General features: G+C 53.0%; 6 protein-coding genes across 6 annotated transcripts; 3 read left to right on the top strand and 3 right to left on the bottom strand.

The window, feature by feature from the left end:
- Positions 1-432: 432 nt before the first annotated feature.
- On the bottom strand, positions 433-1,663 carry AYO20_04132 (hypothetical protein; the record flags this gene model as incomplete). Its single annotated transcript, XM_022642431.1, has 2 exons — positions 433-620; positions 907-1,663. 2 exons carry the CDS (start codon positions 1,661-1,663, stop codon positions 433-435), a joined length of 945 nt encoding a protein of 314 aa, XP_022501528.1.
- A 1,370-nt stretch (positions 1,664-3,033) lies between these two features.
- On the bottom strand, positions 3,034-5,157 carry AYO20_04131 (hypothetical protein; the record flags this gene model as incomplete). Its single annotated transcript, XM_022642430.1, has 1 exon — positions 3,034-5,157. One exon carries the CDS (start codon positions 5,155-5,157, stop codon positions 3,034-3,036), a length of 2,124 nt encoding a protein of 707 aa, XP_022501527.1.
- Positions 5,158-5,970: 813 nt separating this feature from the next.
- Positions 5,971-7,503, top strand: AYO20_04130 (RuvB-like helicase 2; the record flags this gene model as incomplete). Its single annotated transcript, XM_022642429.1, has 3 exons — positions 5,971-5,979; positions 6,029-6,475; positions 6,529-7,503. The coding sequence occupies 3 exons, from the start codon at positions 5,971-5,973 to the stop codon at positions 7,501-7,503; spliced, it is 1,431 nt and encodes a 476-aa protein (XP_022501526.1).
- A 1,208-nt stretch (positions 7,504-8,711) lies between these two features.
- On the top strand, positions 8,712-10,853 carry AYO20_04129 (hypothetical protein; the record flags this gene model as incomplete). The annotated part of the gene is made up of 6 exons (XM_022642428.1): positions 8,712-8,900; positions 8,956-9,183; positions 9,236-9,371; positions 9,423-9,887; positions 9,951-10,352; positions 10,411-10,853. The coding sequence occupies 6 exons, from the start codon at positions 8,712-8,714 to the stop codon at positions 10,851-10,853; spliced, it is 1,863 nt and encodes a 620-aa protein (XP_022501525.1).
- A 609-nt stretch (positions 10,854-11,462) lies between these two features.
- Positions 11,463-14,189, top strand: AYO20_04128 (hypothetical protein; the record flags this gene model as incomplete). Its single annotated transcript, XM_022642427.1, has 2 exons — positions 11,463-13,216; positions 13,316-14,189. 2 exons carry the CDS (start codon positions 11,463-11,465, stop codon positions 14,187-14,189), a joined length of 2,628 nt encoding a protein of 875 aa, XP_022501524.1.
- Positions 14,190-18,089: 3,900 nt separating this feature from the next.
- Positions 18,090-19,756, bottom strand: AYO20_04127 (hypothetical protein; the record flags this gene model as incomplete). Its single annotated transcript, XM_022642426.1, has 3 exons — positions 18,090-19,090; positions 19,146-19,377; positions 19,430-19,756. The coding sequence occupies 3 exons, from the start codon at positions 19,754-19,756 to the stop codon at positions 18,090-18,092; spliced, it is 1,560 nt and encodes a 519-aa protein (XP_022501523.1).
- Between the last annotated feature and the right edge of the window lie 184 nt (positions 19,757-19,940).

Below are 19,940 nucleotides of genomic sequence, written 5' to 3'. Positions count from 1 at the left end.
TTGCTGGCCCAGGGGACCACAGGCGGGGTGAAGGACCCTATTGTAAGGAAGTCAGATTTGGTCCTTTTCCAAGTATGTGAGGGACGTTTCGATAGGGTAGTTCTGATGTTGTAGGATGTGAAGGAGGGATGTTGAGACGAAAAAGACGAGGCATTTTACCAAAGTGGTCTCAGGGAGTATCCAATGTCCATCTATAATGAACCGCTATTTTTGAGATTCACGACTTGTCATACTGATCACAGGCCATTTGAACACCTAGACAGACTACCAAACGTGGTCTCGCTCCATCTTGTCTCTTTCCCTTACCCTTGAAGGACGAGGCTGCTTGTACATCCTGGTTTATCCGCAAGTTTGTCTTATCCACCAAGCCTCTCTCCCCCTCTGTCTCTCCTTCATCCCTCCCTCGCGGGGTCCTGGCTCTCGGGTGTCTCCTCACAACACGACCGTCTCGGCATCCACGACGCCAAACAACTCCTGCATGGGGTCCTTGTAATCCGTGGCGAAGCCGCAGAACGGCGGACTCACCCCGTACCCGAGCAGGCGCTGCGCCTTTGTGGGGAGCGACGACGCCACCGACGGCGGAACGGTCAGGTATTGGTTCTCGACTTGGCGGTACATTCCTGGATTGGATTTGTGGTGAGATCGCCAGATGCCAGATCGAGAGAAGGGGGGAGGGAGGTGACAAGAAAAGTGGAGGGGGAGGGAGTAGAGTGAAGTAAAGCTGTTAGGGGCCAACCAAACCTTTTGTGAGAAAGATGCCGACTGTCTCCCGGACTTGGTCTCTGTTTTCAAGAGACGCGGGTTAGTTCTCGTTCACCATGTTGGATGCTCTACCGTGAAACAATGACGCAGGCCAGCCAGCCTCGTTGGAGCAGTATGATCTCGAGCACAAGTGGAAAAACTCACGTCGTCTGATTAGCGCCGCCCGCGTGCTAGACCGCAAAAGAGGTACATATGTCAGTGCCGCCGCAGCAAGAGGGACAAGAGACACGTCTGCCCAGGGACTCACGTATGTACTCCCGAGAAAGATGGTGGCATCGCCCGGCTCCAGCTCAGCGGGCACAGCCTCGTGGTCATACGGGCAGCGATCGTCCTTCCAGCGGTGGGAGCCCGGGATGAGGACGGTGGCGCCGTTCTCTCGCGTCGTCTTGACCGTCGCGACCACGCAGCCAATCAGGACGGAGTCATGGCCCGAGCGGACGTGGTAGTCGATGTCGTCCCGATGCAGGCCCTGCTGCCTGCTGCGCGGGTTCACCTGGAACCCGACGGTGCTGGAGATCTGCGGCTTGGATACGGCCACCTGCCTCTCCTGGCCGATCCAGTACTCGAACTTGGACGTCAGGAGTCGGGACGCCACCTCGTTGAAGAGGGGGTTGAGGGCCAGGTCGACGCACGTGGCCGATTTGCCCAAGAGCCCAATGGCCCGCCGCGTCGTGTTGGGGAAGAAGCCGCTTTTGTCGCCCCCGTCGGCGTCGAAATGCGGTTTGAGATCGCGGCGGATCTGCGCCGCCTGTTCGGCGGTGATCAGGTTCGTCACAATGACGGCACCGTCCCGTTCGAGAAACTCCTGGACCACGTCCGCTGTGGTCTCGGGGTCCCGGGCGTCAACTCGGGCCAGGGACGGTGTTGTGGACGGGCCACTCGAGGACACAGGGGCAGCCATATCTGGTGCCAGTAGAAATAGAACGCTCGAGCTGTTCCAACCAGGCGTAGTCGATAGGTTCGCAGGGAAAAGAGCTTCGACGTACAGCAGCCGAAGTCAAGGACGCTGAGTCGTAAGTCTAGAGCCTCAGGCACGCCAAACACCATTCAGCAGGACCTTTTCATATGATGACAACCTCGACGTGGATAAGTAGATCTCTCGCACTGTGGCATGGATGGCACGCAACACTAGTATGAGTTCGAGCACGACAAGCACCGAGCGGGGGGGACATGGCGTAATGGTCTGATAGGTCAAGGAAAAGTACTCCTCTTTGGGAAACCAGTCCAAAGGCCGTCAAGAGCGAGGAGGCGCTAGGTGATCGCTCTAGAGAGCTAATCTAGATGTCACATTTGAGAAATGGGTTGACCGGGGCCTCCGAAGGCGAGCGATCACAAGTCGCCGATATGCATCAAAGGTGGATCAAGCACCACTCGAGAGAGATGGTCCTTCTGGCCCACGAATCCATGGATTGATTCGACAGAGTACTCCTCCATGATAGCAAAAGATGACTAAAAGCCCTAATGGTTCGACCGTGTAAATCCGATGATTTCCGGCCTGTCGGAGCCGAGGAGCCCTTGAGGTGGGATTGAACATTGATACAAGTAGTGGTCGGTGACGTTCCGACCCATCACCCGTTTTTATTCCGTTTCGTCCTCATCAATCCAAAATTGGAGGGGGACCCGACCATTCTATTCTGACAGGGTGGATGTCATGGTTCTTTCGGTCAACTGAACATGGCCTCACAAAGCGGGACGGGCGGGACAGGGAACGGCGGGCGCTCAGCGCAATGGATAGATGCGCCAAGACTCTAATGGCGGAACTCATGCAAAGATCTGAGCTAAGATGTTCTAGGCATTAACAAGGCTGAGGCACTAGTATTACAACCAATCACTGCTGATCACCCACGTACCTGGACCGCAGTTTACTCGCCTTTCCAAACTTGAGTGCTGTCAGAGCTTCTCCTCTCATGCCCTCTCCAGGTTGTCCAACTGATGTTTTCATCAAACATCAATCATGAGAGTCATCGCCTACTGCATTGGGGAGATAAAATGATATCCATCTTCTCATGAATTATTAAACCCTGTTATTTTCGGGGTTTCTCCTCATTGTATTCATCAATCATCATTATCAAGCGTGCATCTCCCACAACTTTTCAAACTCGACGGTCATGGCACTAGGGCAATCTTTAACAACCCGTGGCGACATGGGGTGACCCCGTATCACGCCTGGAGATTTTCTGCTCCGCGAAGAGGTCCTTCAAAGGTGATTCGTGGTCTCTGCTAAAAATGAAACAAAAGAACGGCGTGTCCAAAACCAAGTCTCCGAGCCACCTAACGTCGAGATTTTCGCCTGCGGGGTTCAAGAGGCTCGTCATCGGTATCACCCTCGGGGTTGGTAAACGAGTCTTTTCTCTGTGCGCGCTTGCGTTTTAAGCTCCTTGTAGGCGGACGAGTTTCACCACCAGGCGATTGCTTCTTCAACGTAGAGCTGGGTGGCTCCCCGTCGTCATCGTCAGCCCCTGAGATTTGGAGCGCCGCAGGGGTGGTCTCATCCTCAACCCGCTGCGAAGCACCAACATTCCTGTTGACCAAGTCTTGGCAGGTCGCCAGGTCTGTTTCGACTCGACCAATCGAGGTGGCCACATTTTGAACTTTTTTCGCCAGATTCTCACACATAGAATATAAATTCTCAACGTCTTGTTTGACAGGAATTTTCATCGCTTGCTCAATCAAGGCATCGAGCTGCTTCTTGTTGTATTCAAGAACAGGTTTGCCGGCAGGGCCCACCCCAATAAATGTTAAATGTTGCGAGAGACTTTCATGGCGTTTTTTCAGGAGGCCATGTAAATACGCGAGCTTGTCCTGGGATATCTGTAACCGATTAATCCGCTCGTCGAGCTTGGCAGATTGATCGGCACCATCTCGATTCCTCGACTCACACCCTGCACGTAGACCTGCCACTTCTGCTTTAAGTTCTGCTTTAAGGGTTTTAAGCTCAACCCGTCCCCATCCCGCCATGTTAGCTGGGTCATGGTCACCCATGTCGGCCTTGGGCAACCGATCGTTCAGTGATTGTATCTCTTGACCGAGGGAATCTGCCAGGTCTTGTTGCTTGTTCGCCTGTTCGGCCAGTTGCCTCCGCAGGTTTTTCACGTCATCGGCCATTCCTGTGGTATCCAGTCCAGCTGTGGTTGCTTTAAGCGCTGATAGTTCTCCAAATCGCGCGTCCAACGACTTCAATTTTTCACTGGACCCTGTAGGATCAAACTCGGCCAGGATTGCTGTCAAATCGTCCAGCCTTGTCTTCGTCGATGTCAACTCCTTGGACAGACCCTCGACCGACTGTGTCATTTGATTGGAACTTTTATTGACTTCTTTCGCCAAAGAAGTGATCTCCTTTTGAACGGTCTCGATTCGTTCGTGGTCGGCGGCGGTGGCAGCATCAGATGTTTTGACAGCTCCCTCGAGCGTTGAAATCCGACGAGAGAGCGACTCCAGGTCTGACCCTAGACCATCACATTTCGTTACGAGAACTTGCTCGATCGTAGAAGAGAGCGACTCGGGCTGTGGATGGAACTTCCCATATTTCGTTTTCCACTCTTCTCGCATGGCCTCGAGTTTGACATGGAGACTCTGACGAGTTCGTTCAGTCTGGTCTAAGACCTGCTTCTGTATTACCTTCAACTGTGTTTGGACCTCCGGGATCTCTTCTTCGTTCACCCTTGCTAACGCTGCCGGTATAGTTGCCAGTTCTTCGATGCGCCCACCCATGGATGTTGAACTCTGTTGTAGACTATTCATTGAGTCCTGCAGGGTGTTCTGGTTGGTCCTCAGTGTCTCAGAGGATGCTTTGATACCATCAAGGTCGGCACGGTGTTGAGACTGCGTGTTTTCGAGGTCTCGGATGCTTCGATCTGCTTCCGTGTGTTTCTTATCATGCGTTTGCAGTTTGGAGTCCATATCGTTCAGTTTATCGTCGAATATCTTGAGACGCTGGTCTACCGACAATTGCTGGCTTTGGAATTCCTCTGGCCCTTGCATACAGGGTGTCGACCGCTCGTCCTGCTCCATTTGTTGCGAGCGGAAACCTTCCAGTTCTTTTTGAATAGCCCCAACTTGATCAGTTAAAGTCTTGATTTGGTCATCCTTAGCATTGACGATCTCTAACAAGAGTCGTATGAAGCTGCCTCCGGATGCCTGTGTCTTCGCCTGGCAAATGGTTTCCTGCTTTCTGGCCATGCTATGTTCATGCTGAAACCGACGCGTCTTCTGTTCAGCCTCTTTAACAAGGTCGGGGAACGGATCCTCCATCCCTTGTTCCCTTTCGAGCTCTCGTTGAGCAACCTTGCCTTGAAAGCAAAGGTGCTCGCTTCTGCGCCTCCAGAAATCGGTTTCAATGGCGGCTGTGACATGGGAGAAGAAGGTACTTTCGAGTTCAGATGGTTCGGACGGCATGGTAAGAGGATTGCCCAGCATACTGACCGGGCTCGACCGAGTACTTGTCGAGGCTGTGTGTCTCGTGTTGCTGGCCGAAGCCCGGTCCCTGACAGCGCCAACATCCTCAGCTGCATGCACCGGCTTGCTTTTCCTTCTGAGTCGCGGGTCTCGCAGCGGTGAAGAAGAACTAATTGCTGAAGACGAGCCCGGGGGTTTGGAAGGTGAGTTTTGCATAGTGCTGGTGTATGGACTCCCAAGCCACTCGGTAGCATATATGATTCTCACTGAGTGGCCGACGTGCCAGATGCCTAGAAATGCAGCCGCGGTGGCTCAGGAAAGCGCAATATGTTTCATGTATTGAAGGGAGGGATAAAGGCGAGGCGAATGTACTGGACAGCGAGCGCAGGCAGCTTCAGGATGCACTGGAAGTCGAATATACGGGAACTTGGGATATGGCATCTATGGCAATTAACAAAGATAATGTGTCTTCCCGTCCAAGTTGTTTCCTCTGGGTTCGCCCAATGTAAAGCACCGGGTATGTCGGTACCCTTGCAGTATCAACGTACATACAAAGGCACATGTACCTCGTACATATATAGATTGTCGTTGGGTCGCAGTCCAGGATTCCTGTGCAACGCGGGTTCCGCAGAAAACGGAAGGTCATCCGACTGCGCCAACTTTCCTCAGAGAAAGTCGGTTCTCGTGAATTTGTTCACTTACCGCAGGAAAGCTTTGGACTGGACTGGAAATATCGATGCTTGGTTCCTATTCATCTACCTCTCCTCAAAGTGATCCCTTCGTCTTCGCCTCAGATTCTACCATTGTTGGAAAATGGCGGCAGTGAGTTCATGTGTGTCTCTTTGGTTGTTGCTCCACTGACTCGCGCCAGCCCATAACAACCGTGTCCGAGAGCCGTGAGGTTCGCGGCCTCAATCTCATCGCTGCCCATTCCCATATCCGAGGCCTTGGTGTGGATCTTGCAACCTTGGAGCCCAGAGCCTCTTCCCAAGGGTTAATCGGGCAAGAAAAAGCACGGAAAGCGGCAGCCGTTATTCTCCAAATGGTGAAAGAGGGCAAGATTGCTGGAAGAGCAGTGTTGGTCGCTGGTCCTCCTAGCACAGGAAAAACTGCCATCGCGATGGCCATGGCACAATCCTTAGGACCCGATGTCCCCTTCACAATGCTCGCATCTACCGAAATCTTCTCCCTCGAAATGTCCAAAACAGAGGCTTTGACCCAAGCATTCCGCAAGTCCATTGGTGTGAGGATCAAGGAGGAAAGTGAGATCATCGAAGGCGAGGTGGTCGAAATCCAAATAGATAGGAGCGTCTCGGGGGTAAGCCATGGTTCTCCGATGTGTTTGGACCTCAATTGACAAGATCCGGTTAGGGCAACAAACAAGGCAAACTCACGATCAAAACGACTGATATGGAAACAGTCTATGACATGGGCACCAAAATGATAGATTCAATGACCAAGGAGAGAGTCATGGCTGGTGATGTCATCTCAATTGATAAATCCTCGGGGAAGATCACGAAACTAGGGAGATCATACACGCGCTCACGCGACTACGACGCAATGGGCGCAGACACCAAGTTCGTGCAATGTCCAGAGGGCGAACTCCAAGTACGGAAGGAGGTTGTTCACACCGTCAGCTTGCATGAGATCGATGTCATCAACTCAAGAACGCAGGGTTTCCTGGCCCTCTTTTCTGGCGACACGGGTGAGATACGGAGTGAGGTACGTGATCAGATCAACACCAAGGTTGGAGAATGGAAGGAAGAAGGGAAAGCCGAGATCATTCCCGGTGTGTTGTTCATTGACGAAGTGCACATGCTTGACATCGAGTGTTATTCATACATCAATCGTGCCCTGGAAGCAGATCTGGCTCCAATCGTCATCATGGCAAGCAACCGAGGGAACACTCGAATTCGAGGGACGACCTACAGCTCGCCGCATGGCCTCCCGTTGGATTTCCTGGACCGCCTCGTCATAATTAGCACCCAGCCATACGCGGCCGACGAAATCTCGCAGATCCTCGCGATTCGCGCTCAGGAAGAGGAAGTTGACCTCTCGGCAGATGCGCTTGCTCTGCTCACCAAGATTGGCCAGGAATCTGGGTTGCGATATGCGAGTAATATCATCACTACGTCCACATTGCTGAGTCAGAAGCGAAAGGCGAAGGAAGTCGGCATCGAAGATGTTCAAAGAAGTTACAAATTGTTCTACGACCCGGCGAGATCAATCAAACTTGTCAATGATTTCGAGAAACATTTCATCAGCGACGCAGGCCATGTTACATTTGCCGTCAACGGCAGCAACGGTAGCAACGGGACAATTGGTGATGCAATGGACACAGCTTGAAACTTTTGGCGGCACCTACCAACAACCGGTCCAACTCGAAAATCGCTCTTCGAGCCACAGAGTTTTGAGTCCTGTCTTTGCTCTTTGTCGTCGGAGCGATCTCGGTTACAGAGACCACTGCAACCAACCACCAACAGGCGGTGCAGAATCGGGAAAAGGAATTTTGAGCCTTAAAATCTCTCCCAGAAGATGCTGGAAAGTGTTCGAGAATCTTGTTGCAGGATGACGAGCGAGGTCTTGATGCCGCGATTGAGTAAGTGTGCAGCAGCGGGGGATGACCCCAGGTTCTCTGCCTATGTGGTATCTGGACTAATTGACAGTCCCAGAAGCTCCTTGAGAGGTATGCCTGACAGCAAATCGATCCGGCACTTTTCCATCATCATCATCATCATCATCATCATATTCCAAAGCCAAGCAGATACAATAAGTGATTGCCGTCTTCTCAAAGCATCGACATGACGTTGCTGGAAGACATCGAAATGCGAACCGTCCATGGATTACATGCGCATTTGTCATTCCCCTTCCCCTTCCAAGCCATCGCTAACCCCAGGTGTTTTCTACTACGATGTGGGGTACCCCGGACAAAGCTGTTGTTCATAGACAGCCTTGTGGTATCGCGCCCACCTCATGTGGGGCTTGTTCATAGTTTCCCCCTGGGCTCAGGTTGATCTGTTGTATTTTATGTTCCGGCACTATTCGGGGTAAAGACCTCGGCTGCGGCTATTCCTACGGCCATACATCTATCTCCCTTGCGGCAGTTGATGTGTGAGGACTCGAAATGACTGATGGGCCTGAGGTGGTGGGGCTTGTTGAAGCACATGGGGTTTTCCTTCATCGACAACTGTCTCGAACGCGACAAGCAGGCTGGTCGAACCCGAGCATTCTCTCGATCCACGCGATATTCGAGCACCTGGATTTACTGTCACTCCCTGAAAGCATTCCATGACCCGGTCCACCTGGCATTAGTCCCGCTACGCTAACGGGCGAAGAGGGAGTTGTCATTTGTGCGGCAAAGCAGTGCCGGGTCCTATGATCGGGTGGAGAACCCTTCTCGCGTGGGACAGGGTATAGTTTTACAGACCATTGCTGAATTATCAACATTTCGATTCATCCTATACCTCCAGACTTCCTGCAGCTCATCCTTTCTTCTTCTAATTCTCTCCTGGTGACCCTCCCCAAAAGGACTTACTCTGAAACATCTGTTCAAAATGTCTGCCTCGATTGAAGAAAAAACCTCAGGCGCCGAAGTTGAGACTGTTGAACAAGCCAGATCAGAGGCTCGTCATGTCCCCATCCACGAAATTCCGCTCGACCTGGACAATCCACACCAAGCCGCTTTGGAGGACAATCCAGAAAAGGCAGAGACCTTGACATGGCCGACTCTGCTGGCAATCCTGGTAGCTGTGCCACCATGATCAACCTGTGGCTGGATGTACTGACGTTTGCTACAAGTCCCTGTCATTCTCGTACGTCTGCCCGATATCATGTGGCTTCATTCTGGTCACAGGGATTTTGGTGCCCATCGGCACCGACCTCGGCGACACTGAACATATTTCCTGGATTGTGGGTGGCTGGAGCATCGCGTCCTCTGTGAGCTTCTCCCTCGCAGGCTCATTGTCGGACGTCTTCGGCCGACGATGGACCGTCGTGGCTGGCGAGGTTATTGCTATTGTTGGCTCGGTAAGACCCGACCACGTTATATTGTGGAATCGAAAGCTGATGACCCTTGCAGATTATAGCATGTACCGCAAAGTCGACGCTCATGCTTGCCGCTGCATCAACCGTCATTGGCTTTGGGTGTGGTATCATTTTTGTCAGCTACGCCGGCATCCAGGAACTTGTCCCCAACAAATGGAGGGGCCTCCTGGGTAAGGAGAAGCTTTCATCCTCTTGATCCCCAGGCCTGACAATCAGTCCAGGTCTCACCGAATGTGCTATGATTCTACCCTGGGCATTCGCGGGGACGCTAATAGCGACAACTTTGAACGCCAACACGGCTGCGAAATGGCGATGGTGCTACTACATTGGCATTATTTATGGCGTCTTGAGTCTCGCTGGGACATTGGTCTTCTACTGGCCACCCCCACGTCCACAGTATGACTTCTCCAACTCACGTTGGCAGCAAGTGAAGGACGTCGACTATGTCGGCTTCCTCTTGTATACGGGAGGACTGACGATTTTCCTGATTGGACTGACCTGGGCTGGGACCGATGGACATGCCTGGGATTCGGCCTCGGTGATTGCACCGATCATTGTGGGTTTCTTGACTCTGACTGCGTGTTTCGTCTACGACTTTACACTGGCGAAGCAACCCTTCTTCCCCTATTCTCTGTTTCGCCAAGTGCGCGAGTTTACCGTTCTTCTGGTTGTGGTCTTCGTGGCAGGTGAGTGTGCTTCCGCTTGGGGTTTTCGCGGTCGATCGACGATTGCTGATATTATACCACCAGGCGTCGTTTTCTATTCTTTTGCAGGCCTGCTCCCTCAGGGTTCGCTCTATATGTTCACGAGCGACCCCATTCAGATCGGCATCATCGCTCTTCCCAACGGTGCCGCACAACTCCTCTTTGGCGGCATCTTGACACTTTTCATGGGCAAGTTTGGCCATTTGAAGCTGCAGGTGATTGTGTTGCTGGTCTTTCAGACCGTCTTCACGGCCGCCTATGCTGGTGTCGTACCGTCCAATCGGGCAGGATGGATGGCGTTCCAGTTCTTTGGGGTGGGACCCTTTGCCATGATCACCCTAATCTGCTATGTGATTGCCGGACTAAATGTCCCCCTGCGTCACTTGGGAATCGCATCCGGATTGATTGGCACCTTTCGCAGCGGTGGCGGGAGTGTGGGCAATGCAGGTACGTGCATCTGGGACAGGAACCTGAGTTCTCTCACGCTGATCAAAACGCCAAACAGTCTTCAACACCATCCTCAACGGTGTGGTTAAGAACGAGATTCCAAAGAAGATTGCAGAGGTTGCGACTGCTCACAATCTCTCCCCACAGCAACTTGCGGCTCTGATTCCTGCCACGGCGCAGAACGCTGTCGGTATTCCAGGCGCTTTCGCCTCGGTTCCAGGCATCACTCCAGCCATTGAGCAGGCCGCGGCAATGGCATACAGAGAGGCGTATGCGTTCGCCTTCCGGAGAGTGTTCTACTCGTCTATTCCCTTTGGGGTTATTGCCATTATCTGCGCACTCTTCATCAAGGACCCATCTCAATACCTCACCAACCACACGGCTGTCCACATGGTGAGAGAGGGAGCACTCGGAAAGACTCATCGTCCACACAATGCGCCAGGCGAAGACAGTCAGGAGAAGTCAGGCTCCAACACAGACCAATCATTGGAGGGGCGCTAAAGGGAGCGACATTGGAAGTAGGGGCACGTGGAAGAGCTGTCAGAGGATAATCCCCCATCTCCAGAAGCATTTGGCAAGTTGAGATGCGGAAAAGGCTGTGCACTAAATAGTCATGATGGCAATGACGATGCATTATGGTGGTTCACCACTCCCGATATTAGGTAGAAATGTGTTTTTGGTGTGGCAGTAGAGAGGCATAAGTGTCCAGACTTCAAGACTCCCAAGACTCCACGCGCGGAATGGGGTTATGCATGTATGTCTATGTATAGAGCACCACCATTGGGGAAATCCTCGTTCGTACTGGGATTCATTCCCCGAAGCGATGACTACCTGGGGATGTGGAGGAGCCTCCGCAATTTTGTCCCACGACGAACATTTTCTTGCATCTTTTTGCCTTCATCCTGGTTGGACATTCATCCGGAACTTGGTCTCTTCATCTAATAGTTGCCACATTCATATTCGTCATGGGGCCATGGCTTGCTTCGCTGTTGCGGCCCACCGAAATACCGGACCTCAGTGCCTCAGATCTCGATTGATTGATTGATTGATATAGCCATTCGTCCTCAGCGCTGGACCTGATCGACTCTCTTCCTATTTTCCCCCGCCTCAATGGCCACCAAAGCTCAGCGCAATAAGAAATGCCTCTATTGTGACAGGAAATTTGGCAAGGCCGAACATCTCAAGCGTCACCAGAGAGCTCATACGGGAGAGAAGCCGTTCAAGTGCTCACACTGCGGCCGTGAATATGCACGAAGCGATGTGCTCATGCGGCATGTCAGGAACCACCATTCGACTTCTGACAGAGAGATTGTTGCCTCTCCGCCGCTCACCGATTCGCACACGAATGGAGACAAGCTAGCTGGGAGTTGCGCCAGTTCATCTTCGCAATCGCGTCGGGATGGTCGCCCGGTCCATTCGATGCAGGTGCAGTGTTCTGACGACGACAACATGGTGGCCGGCATGGATAGCCAAAGGCAGGGCACGGGAGACCCTCAAGATCCAGCGAATCTCCATGCCTCACAACGAGTCAAACCCTTGGTCGACTTCGATAATCCTGTGGAGCGCAGGGCTGCCCCTCCGCTCGCAGGCTTTGAAGACTGGCTGGGACTTCAAGACATGCCCCTGGCGGCCAATATTTGGGATGACGTCTCACATTTCGATTTCACGAGTTTTACAAATGATGCACGGCTCAGTCTGTCCCCGTACTGGCCTCGTCAGCTACCGCTCCACTCGCCCCCCAAGGACAATATCTCCGATGAGAGATACGCAAAGATCGCAAGCCTCTGGCCAACCAAGAAACAGACGGCCCGGCGACTGATCCAGACTCTCTGGCGGGATGTGGCGTCTTTCCCGGAGGAGAACATCTACTCGCAGCAAAGCCCGACCGGGCATGAAGGGATTCAACCATCGCAGGCTGCTCCGGGGGAGTTCGCGGAATCGAGATGGGGCTTGGACGAAGAACGGAGGGCGAGGTTGATCGAAGACTGCGCCCTTGTCAACACGCCGTTCTCACCAGTAGCCGACAGAGGCGTTGCAACGAGCATCAGAAGCGGCGCGAGTGACTCGTGCAGTCAAGACAGTGGCACGCCCGCAAAATTTCCCTCCACGGCGATCCTGGACGTCAGCCTCGATGTCTACTTTCGACGTTTCCACCACCTGATGCCATTTATCCACGAACCGACATTCTCAGCGAAGAAGACCTCCAGCACCCTCTTGTTTCCCATGTGCCTGATGGGGCTGACCATGTTGGATTCGGTCCGTGCGAAGAGATTCGTGCGATCCCACCTGGGCAACGCGATCGAGAGATGCCGCCGCGACTTGGTCGTGAGTTCACAAGGAGACGTTCAACTGGGCGAGTTCTTGAGCACCCTGGCGGCCGCACTCCTCCTGTTGTCGTTGGCTGCCATCAACCCGAAGCAGCCCCTGCCCGAACATTCTCGCCTGCTGTACAACGAGACAATCAATGCCGCGCAGCGCCACGGGCTATTCCACCCCCAAGAAGGCGAGCAGCTCTCGGCGGCCATGTTCCAATCCCTGGACAATGTCGCCACGTGGAGGGCTTGGACACGCATAGAATCGATCAAGAGACTGATTCTGTGTCTGATCATGACAGACTCGTTCTTCTCCCACCTCGACGATCACAATCCCGTCATACGAACCGAGCAGCTGCATTTCTATTTCCCCTGCAAAACCGAGTTATTTCAGGCCGCCACCGAAAGGCGATGGTCGCAGATGGTCGACGCTGGTTCACTGACCATCATGCCTCTGATGATTCCGCAGCTTGACGCAGCCATTCTCCCGCCAGCCTCGGATGCCAGTGAAATAGGGTTCTTCGGTCTTTGCTCCACGGCCTGGGTTCGAATGTAAGTTTCTTTAGCTTGCGGGGGTGCTCTCGAGAACAGATTCATTACACGCGCGCGCGCGCTTTAATATGCCACTGCTAACGCGAATGCTTCTTGTAGTGCGGAAGCCAGACACCGGTACAGCCCTCTCACTGCCGGGCATTCGAATCTACCGATCCCAGCAGAGATGTTTGCCCACGACGAGCACGCCGCCGTGATCGCCCCGTTCCTCATCAAGATGTGGAGGTCGTACGGCGAAACCATGCGCATCATCAACCCCAACTGCGAGGCTTTCTGGCACCACTTGAACCTGTCGATGACGGCCGACCTTGGGGTGTTCGAGGTCGCATCCGGCAGGGACGGGGCCGAGAGGGCGAAGGATGCACTCGACGACATTGCGACCTGGTCACAAACGGCTGCGGCCCGGCGGGCGTGTGTGCACGCGGCGCACACCTTCTCGTGCATGTCGAAACGCCGGCTCATTGACGGGACGTCCTACGAAGCGGAGGTCGCTCTGGTGCACGCCGCGCTCGTGCTTGGGCTATATGTCTTCGTGATGCCCCAGCCGGACGAGACCGACGACCACCACCATGAGCAGCCAGCACACAGGGAGCGCGAGGCATTTGAACTTCTCGACCCCGTCGACTGGAACCTCGTCGGCGAAGTCGGCTTCACCAGCTATCCCGCCACCACCACTGACACCGATCTCGACATGGGTATGGGCATGGGTATGGACCCGACAACCACAACCACAACCACAACCACAACGACGTGCCCCGCCAAAACGTTCATCCAGCACGGCGGACCGATCTCCTTCTCCGGCGTGGCCCAAAACGGCGGCTACGCCTCGGCGAGGAGGGTCCTCCTCGACTACGTCTACCTCCTGGAAGAAGTCGGGACGCGCTACAACGTCATGGAGTTCTGCCACATCTTGCGCATCCTGAGCGACGCGCTGATCGATTTCGACGCCGGCGGCGCCGACCAGGTGGAGTGAGTGAGTGCATGTAATTAGCAAGCAAGCACACGAGTGGAAATTCGTCCTGTGCGCGATTACATAGGTACTCGAAATACAGTACAGCATACGTGGGGACCTGGGTGGTTGGTAGTTGGTAGTCAGTCAGGCGAAAGGACCCTGATTCGCTCCCTGCCAGAGACTCGGGGAGATCTATCGTACTGTACCTAAGTCTCTGGCTCGCCGGGTCTATTATTTTAAGCACATAGTACTAGCTGGCACTTCCCGACACATCAAGTCACTGTGAACCAGCTGTCTGACATACTTACACACTTTAATCTACAGAAGATGGTATGTTGAAGCTGCCCAACGTAACTCCCTGTCTTCGTCAGGTCGACATCGAGCAATCCTGTACAGAGATCCTTGACAAGAGGCGAGGTCTGTTGTTTGCGTTGCACTCCGGCCCTGGAACCGTCCGTCGAGACTGACGATGCAAACTTGACAGAGGCTGTGGCAGTAGTTCGAACTTGTCTCATATTGCCGCCAGAAACAAGTGGAATTCTGATATCCTCAGGATGACGCTCCGATGTGCTCTGAGATGGTAATAGACCGAAGACTCTCAGGCGCATCCATGCCCTCCGACAGTACTTCGACGACTCGAACACCAGAATCGAGAAAGTGAACTCGACACCACTGTCGCACCAGCGCTTCATCCAGCTCCAAGCAAGCAACCTTGACCCCGTTTATTGACACAATTCGACTTGGTGTCGATGGAAGCATGGACCTGGCAGTTGGAACTTCCAGTCATTGCCCTGCGCTTCCAAGATTTTGCTATGTGCGCCTTGAAATTGACCAGCGATTTCGATGCCTATTCTGCCAAGAAGACTGCTGCCTGTGGACAGGCCTCATTAGCGCCCACCATACCCAATTCAGGGCGCGTGTCGGCCTCGAGTGGCCGGCCGCCTCACAACGAACTTCCTGATTCCACCAGAGGAAATGATCTTTGACTTCGCACCATTATTCAACAGTTAGCCTGGACGAAAACATGGATGTTTTCACTTCCGCAGCAGGAAAAGCTTATGAATACACCAGCCTTAAGCCCAACGAGGTTCGGCTCATGGTTCTACATCCAGGAAGACCAGGCCACAATTCCCACCGCGATCAACCCCTTCGATGCTCTCTCCTCACATTAACCTTCGATGATGCTCAAAGAAGGGGGTATGAAGCTCTCTCCTACGTCTGGTCAGGCAGCAATCTTTATGGATATTCAGCTCAGTACTACCCCGAAGAAGTGGGAAAACCCGATCCGCAGGCACCGCTGCCAATTGAATGCCGGATCTGGTGCCAACATGAAGTCGCCGAGAAGTCTGGCTTCCGTAACGTGACCAAAAATCTCATCGAGGCACTCTCACGACTCCGGTGTACGTCTGAAGACCGTGTCCTGTGGGTGGACGCCATGTGCATAAATCAAGACGATAATGATGCCGAAAAGTCCACTCAAGTGCCCTTGATGGCCAGGATATATTCATGTGCTTCACAGGTAATTATTTGGCTGGGAGAGACTCTGTCACGGCCATTTATGGATGTTGTGTTAAATAGACGCGATATCACTGAGTCGGCATTTGACTATGTTACCTGGGTAAACAAGCTACAGCCCACAATGAGGGATCTCGACTTTTATCTTTCCACCAGACCCGGGGACATACTTGGTACAGTCAGCATCATGTTAGGTATGTTTCAAGAGTTTTTATGGCGTTGTGTGTGGTTCCAGCGGACGTGGACGTTCCAGGAAGCCGTGATGGCGAAGCAAGCAACAGTGATATGCGGTGGCCATCAAGCCAGCTGGGACGCGTTACATGAGGCATGTCTTTTCAACAGCCGAGGCATGCAGCTACCGAGTAACATACTTCATCACGAGAGAATCGTGGATGCTATTGCGCTAGTACTTGAAGTACAACGGCTCCGCAAGCTGCGGTGTCTACCCGAAAATACGAACAGAGAATGTCTCACCGATGCCGATCCTTGGAGGTTCGATCAGCTATTACACGCTATCCGATCCAAAAACGCCGCTTGTTTACACGATAAGGTCTATGCCGTTTTAAGCATGGCAAGCGGCCAAACCCTACCACGCCCAGACTACAGTGCTTCCCTTAGCAAGGTTTATTGTGACGTTGCCCAATGTCTTTCCCGGAACCTGGAAAGAGGCTGGATTTCTGTCCTCAGCTACGCTGAGTTACCTAACCGAAATATCGCGGATGAACTAAAAGAGTTGCCCAGCTGGGCCCCGAATTGGAGTATGCCGACCGATGCTGCTCCAATATCTCGGTACGCAGATTTTCGAGCTGCCGGTATCACAGTGGACAATTGCTTCGTTCTGGAAAACAAAGAAGGAAACCAGAACCCCCCACTATTATCAATCCGTGGTGCTCGCCTATTCACTGTCCATACCGTGGCAAAAGCCTCCCATGAGGATGAGGATGAACCTATCAACATGCCATGGGAAGCAACCGAGAGCTATCCGCTGACCAGTGAAGAGTATCTAGTGGCGTACAGTAAAGTAGCAAGACCGGACAGCATGGAGTTGAGGAACCCACGGGAGGACCCCTTTCGTCCGTGCCGATCACCATTCTGGGAAGGTTTAGAAAATTTCTCGGCTCGCCAATTAGCGAAGGCTGGACTCGAATATCATTATGATCGGGCGATTTCTGGCCACCGACATTACAGTCACTTACGGCGAAGCAGGCCGATCTCCAGTCGTCGTGTTGGTTTCGCTCCTATCCATAAGGACCGCCGGCTGTTTCTGGGATCTAGTGGATGTCTCGGTTTAGCGCCACTAGCCACGAGGAAAGGAGATCATGTTTGTCTGTTTTTAGGCGGCGAAGTGTTGTACGTAATCCGACCTGTCCTGAATGGACGGTTTACGTTCGTGGGTGAGTGTTTCGTGTATGGGCTGATGCATGGGGAGGCAATGGAAGGTCTGTCTGAAGCGAGAGTTGAGGATTTCATCCTCCAGTGACCTTGGAACAGCTCAGCTGCCGCATCTTCGTCCTGTCCATTCGCCTGATATGCCCAGGCAAGAGCATGGTGCCATGCTAGACGAGGTAACATCATTCAACTGTTTGGATTGATAGAGGAGTAAGCTCTCACAACAGCATTACGCCACCCGCCATAATACTCTGAACGAAGCATTCCGCGACCAAGCATCATTTTCCACACACCCAACGCCCTGCTAAACATCTGACTCGACGTAAATACAGGAGGGGGGGACATCCAATGGTGGAATAGCGACGACAACGGCAAGAGATACGATTACCCGGCTTTAATTAGCCTTATTTCTTGAAAATTGGAAATACTCTTTTATAAATATAATGTCAGAGCTCCTTCGTATATAGCCTACAGAGGGAAGGCTTCCGTAGTTACAGATCCTTTATCAGTTAGAAGTTCCGTACTAATAGTTAGCACCACGAACCCGGCACTCCTGATGGCTACCTACGATACACTCTTGTTCGTCGCATTATTGAACACATTTGATCGTCGTTGGTCGCGCCTGGCAAAAAGTGCCTCTTTTGCCCGTGCCAGGCTAGGTTGCTTAGAAGCTGCTTGAAGCTGCTTAGAGTACACCAGATGCTCCCGAAACCAGCAGCAGAGGCAGGGCAAGAAGTGAGTTTAGCGGACAGTAATGCACGCCAGTATCAATTCCCCAGCGTAGTAAATCTGATAGTGGAGAGCCAACACTTCCATAACCTTTTGCGCTACGAAACCGCCTCCTGGAGTGTTTGCCTGTTTTTCGTGTATATCCGATTCTGTGGTGACATGTGCAGCCAGCCTACTACTGAAGTTCTTGCCTTCGCCGAGCGATCGAGGCACACGGCGTAGAAATGACAATGCTTGAAAACGACCAGTGCTGGCAGAATGTCGCTCCACATTCCTCTGAGCCTCTTTTTAAATGTCCATCAAGAATTTCTCCCTACGATGCACTTTTACGAAGACTTCGTGGTGCCTCGCTTCTCCGACCAGCTCGAACTGCAAAAAGCACGGTAAGCGCGGGTTGGGTTGAGGAGGCACAGCCTGACTTGCCTTGAACTGACCCACCAAGGTGGCCACGACTTTGAATATTTCGAGCGAGGCGACGCTCTTGCCGATACACGATCGCGAACCTTGGCCAAATGAGAGCTCGGTCTTATCCATGAGCTTTCGCCTGGACTCCCACGACTCGGTCGTCTCCATTTTCCCCTGCATCCACCTTTCAGGATTGTAGACATGAGCATCGGCTCCAAAAGCGCGCATGTCCTGGTTGATGGCGCCGGCAGGACAGCCGACGCAAGTACCGGCTGGCAAGTGGCAGCCATTGGGAAGCGTGAGACCGGACGGGCCAGCCACTCTCTGCAAGTTGGTTGACGTAGATTGGTGCATGCGATAGGCTTCTCGAACCACGCCCTCCAGATAAGGCAGATTCTTGACCTCGTCAAATTTCGCAGGCATGGCGCACTGGGCTTCTCGTAGTTCATTGAATAGTCTCTCCTGTGAATTGGGGTGGTTGACGAGATAGCGACAAAGCTCGTCCAGAGTATTAGCGGGACTCAGCCCACCAGCGACCATATTACCGGCCGTGGAGAGAGCCACATGCGCTTTGGTCATGCGTTCAGGATATGTCGCATGAGTTGCGACAAAGTGCGAAAGAAGATCCGGTCTTTGCCCTTCAGGATCGGGAGTTGCAAGGCGGTCTTCCACCAGCTTCGAGACAAGGCGGATAAAGGGGGTTGGCTTGCCCCTGGGTCGTAGAGGATTCCCGCGCAACAGCTGGTGTAGCCAGGGCATCTGAGACACCACCCCAGCGTACGCACGAAAGTCTTTGACCATGTCGATGAGACCAAGGGTGTCTTGTCCAGAGAGACACCCAATAGCTTCACCCATGGTTATTTTGGAAACCACATCGAAGCAGTCTGAGAATTGTTCATCGTCAGTGGATATTCTAGTCGTAGGGCCGGCTTGACCTACAGTAGTGGCACCAGAGACTGATGTTCAGTGGCGTATGGTCCGCAGCATGTCCATCGAAGACCTCGACAAGGCGATTCACCATTTCATCGACGTATGGTTCGTAACCCTTGAGAGAGGACAAAGAGTAGGCATTCGATACGAGTCGGCGATATTGGGAGTGCGTCTTCTCGTCAAGAATGGACAGCAGGCTTGTTTTCTCATTTGAGCGGCGGAATGGGAGGTAAGCAAGGCCCTGCTCAGGTTCAGCTGTGAAGGGGAACTGGCTCCAGGGCTGTCGAACTCACCTTGTCCAGTTTTGAACGAACTCCATATATTTGTGTCACGGCGGCTGGATCGAAAACAGTGACAGAGTTAGGTCCGGTGCGTACCACGTCTCCATATTGTGACCGCAGCTTGTTGTGAAAGGATACGCGATTGTAGTTCTGACTCGTGAGCCAAGTCGTGTACAAGCTCCATATGTTGGTGTACCTGGCTAAGAATGGGCCTGGAATGTGTGACAGTCCTGCTCGTCGGCTGCTGATAAACAAATATGCAACCAGAACCATCAAGGAGAGCCCAACCAAGGAGAGAATTGATTCCAGATAGGACGTGCCGAATGCGTTGAGCGCCATGTTCGATCGAAGGCTGGCTTCTGATGAGATGAGTGTTATGCTCTTTCCTATGGGCACTGCTACCTGTGAAAGGCGGATGGTAGTGAGGTTTGGTCTAGGGTCAAATACCATTCGTAGCGCCTCGGTTCTTTGGCACTGGTGGTCGGTCTTCGGTTCAGGAGAGGATGTGGTGGGTCGCCCGAGA

This window comes from Fonsecaea nubica, assembly GCF_001646965.1.
Source record: "Fonsecaea nubica strain CBS 269.64 chromosome Unknown Scaff21, whole genome shotgun sequence".
NCBI classification, from domain to species: Eukaryota; Fungi; Ascomycota; class Eurotiomycetes; order Chaetothyriales; family Herpotrichiellaceae; genus Fonsecaea; species Fonsecaea nubica.
This window is presented reverse-complemented; position numbering and strand designations above follow the sequence as displayed.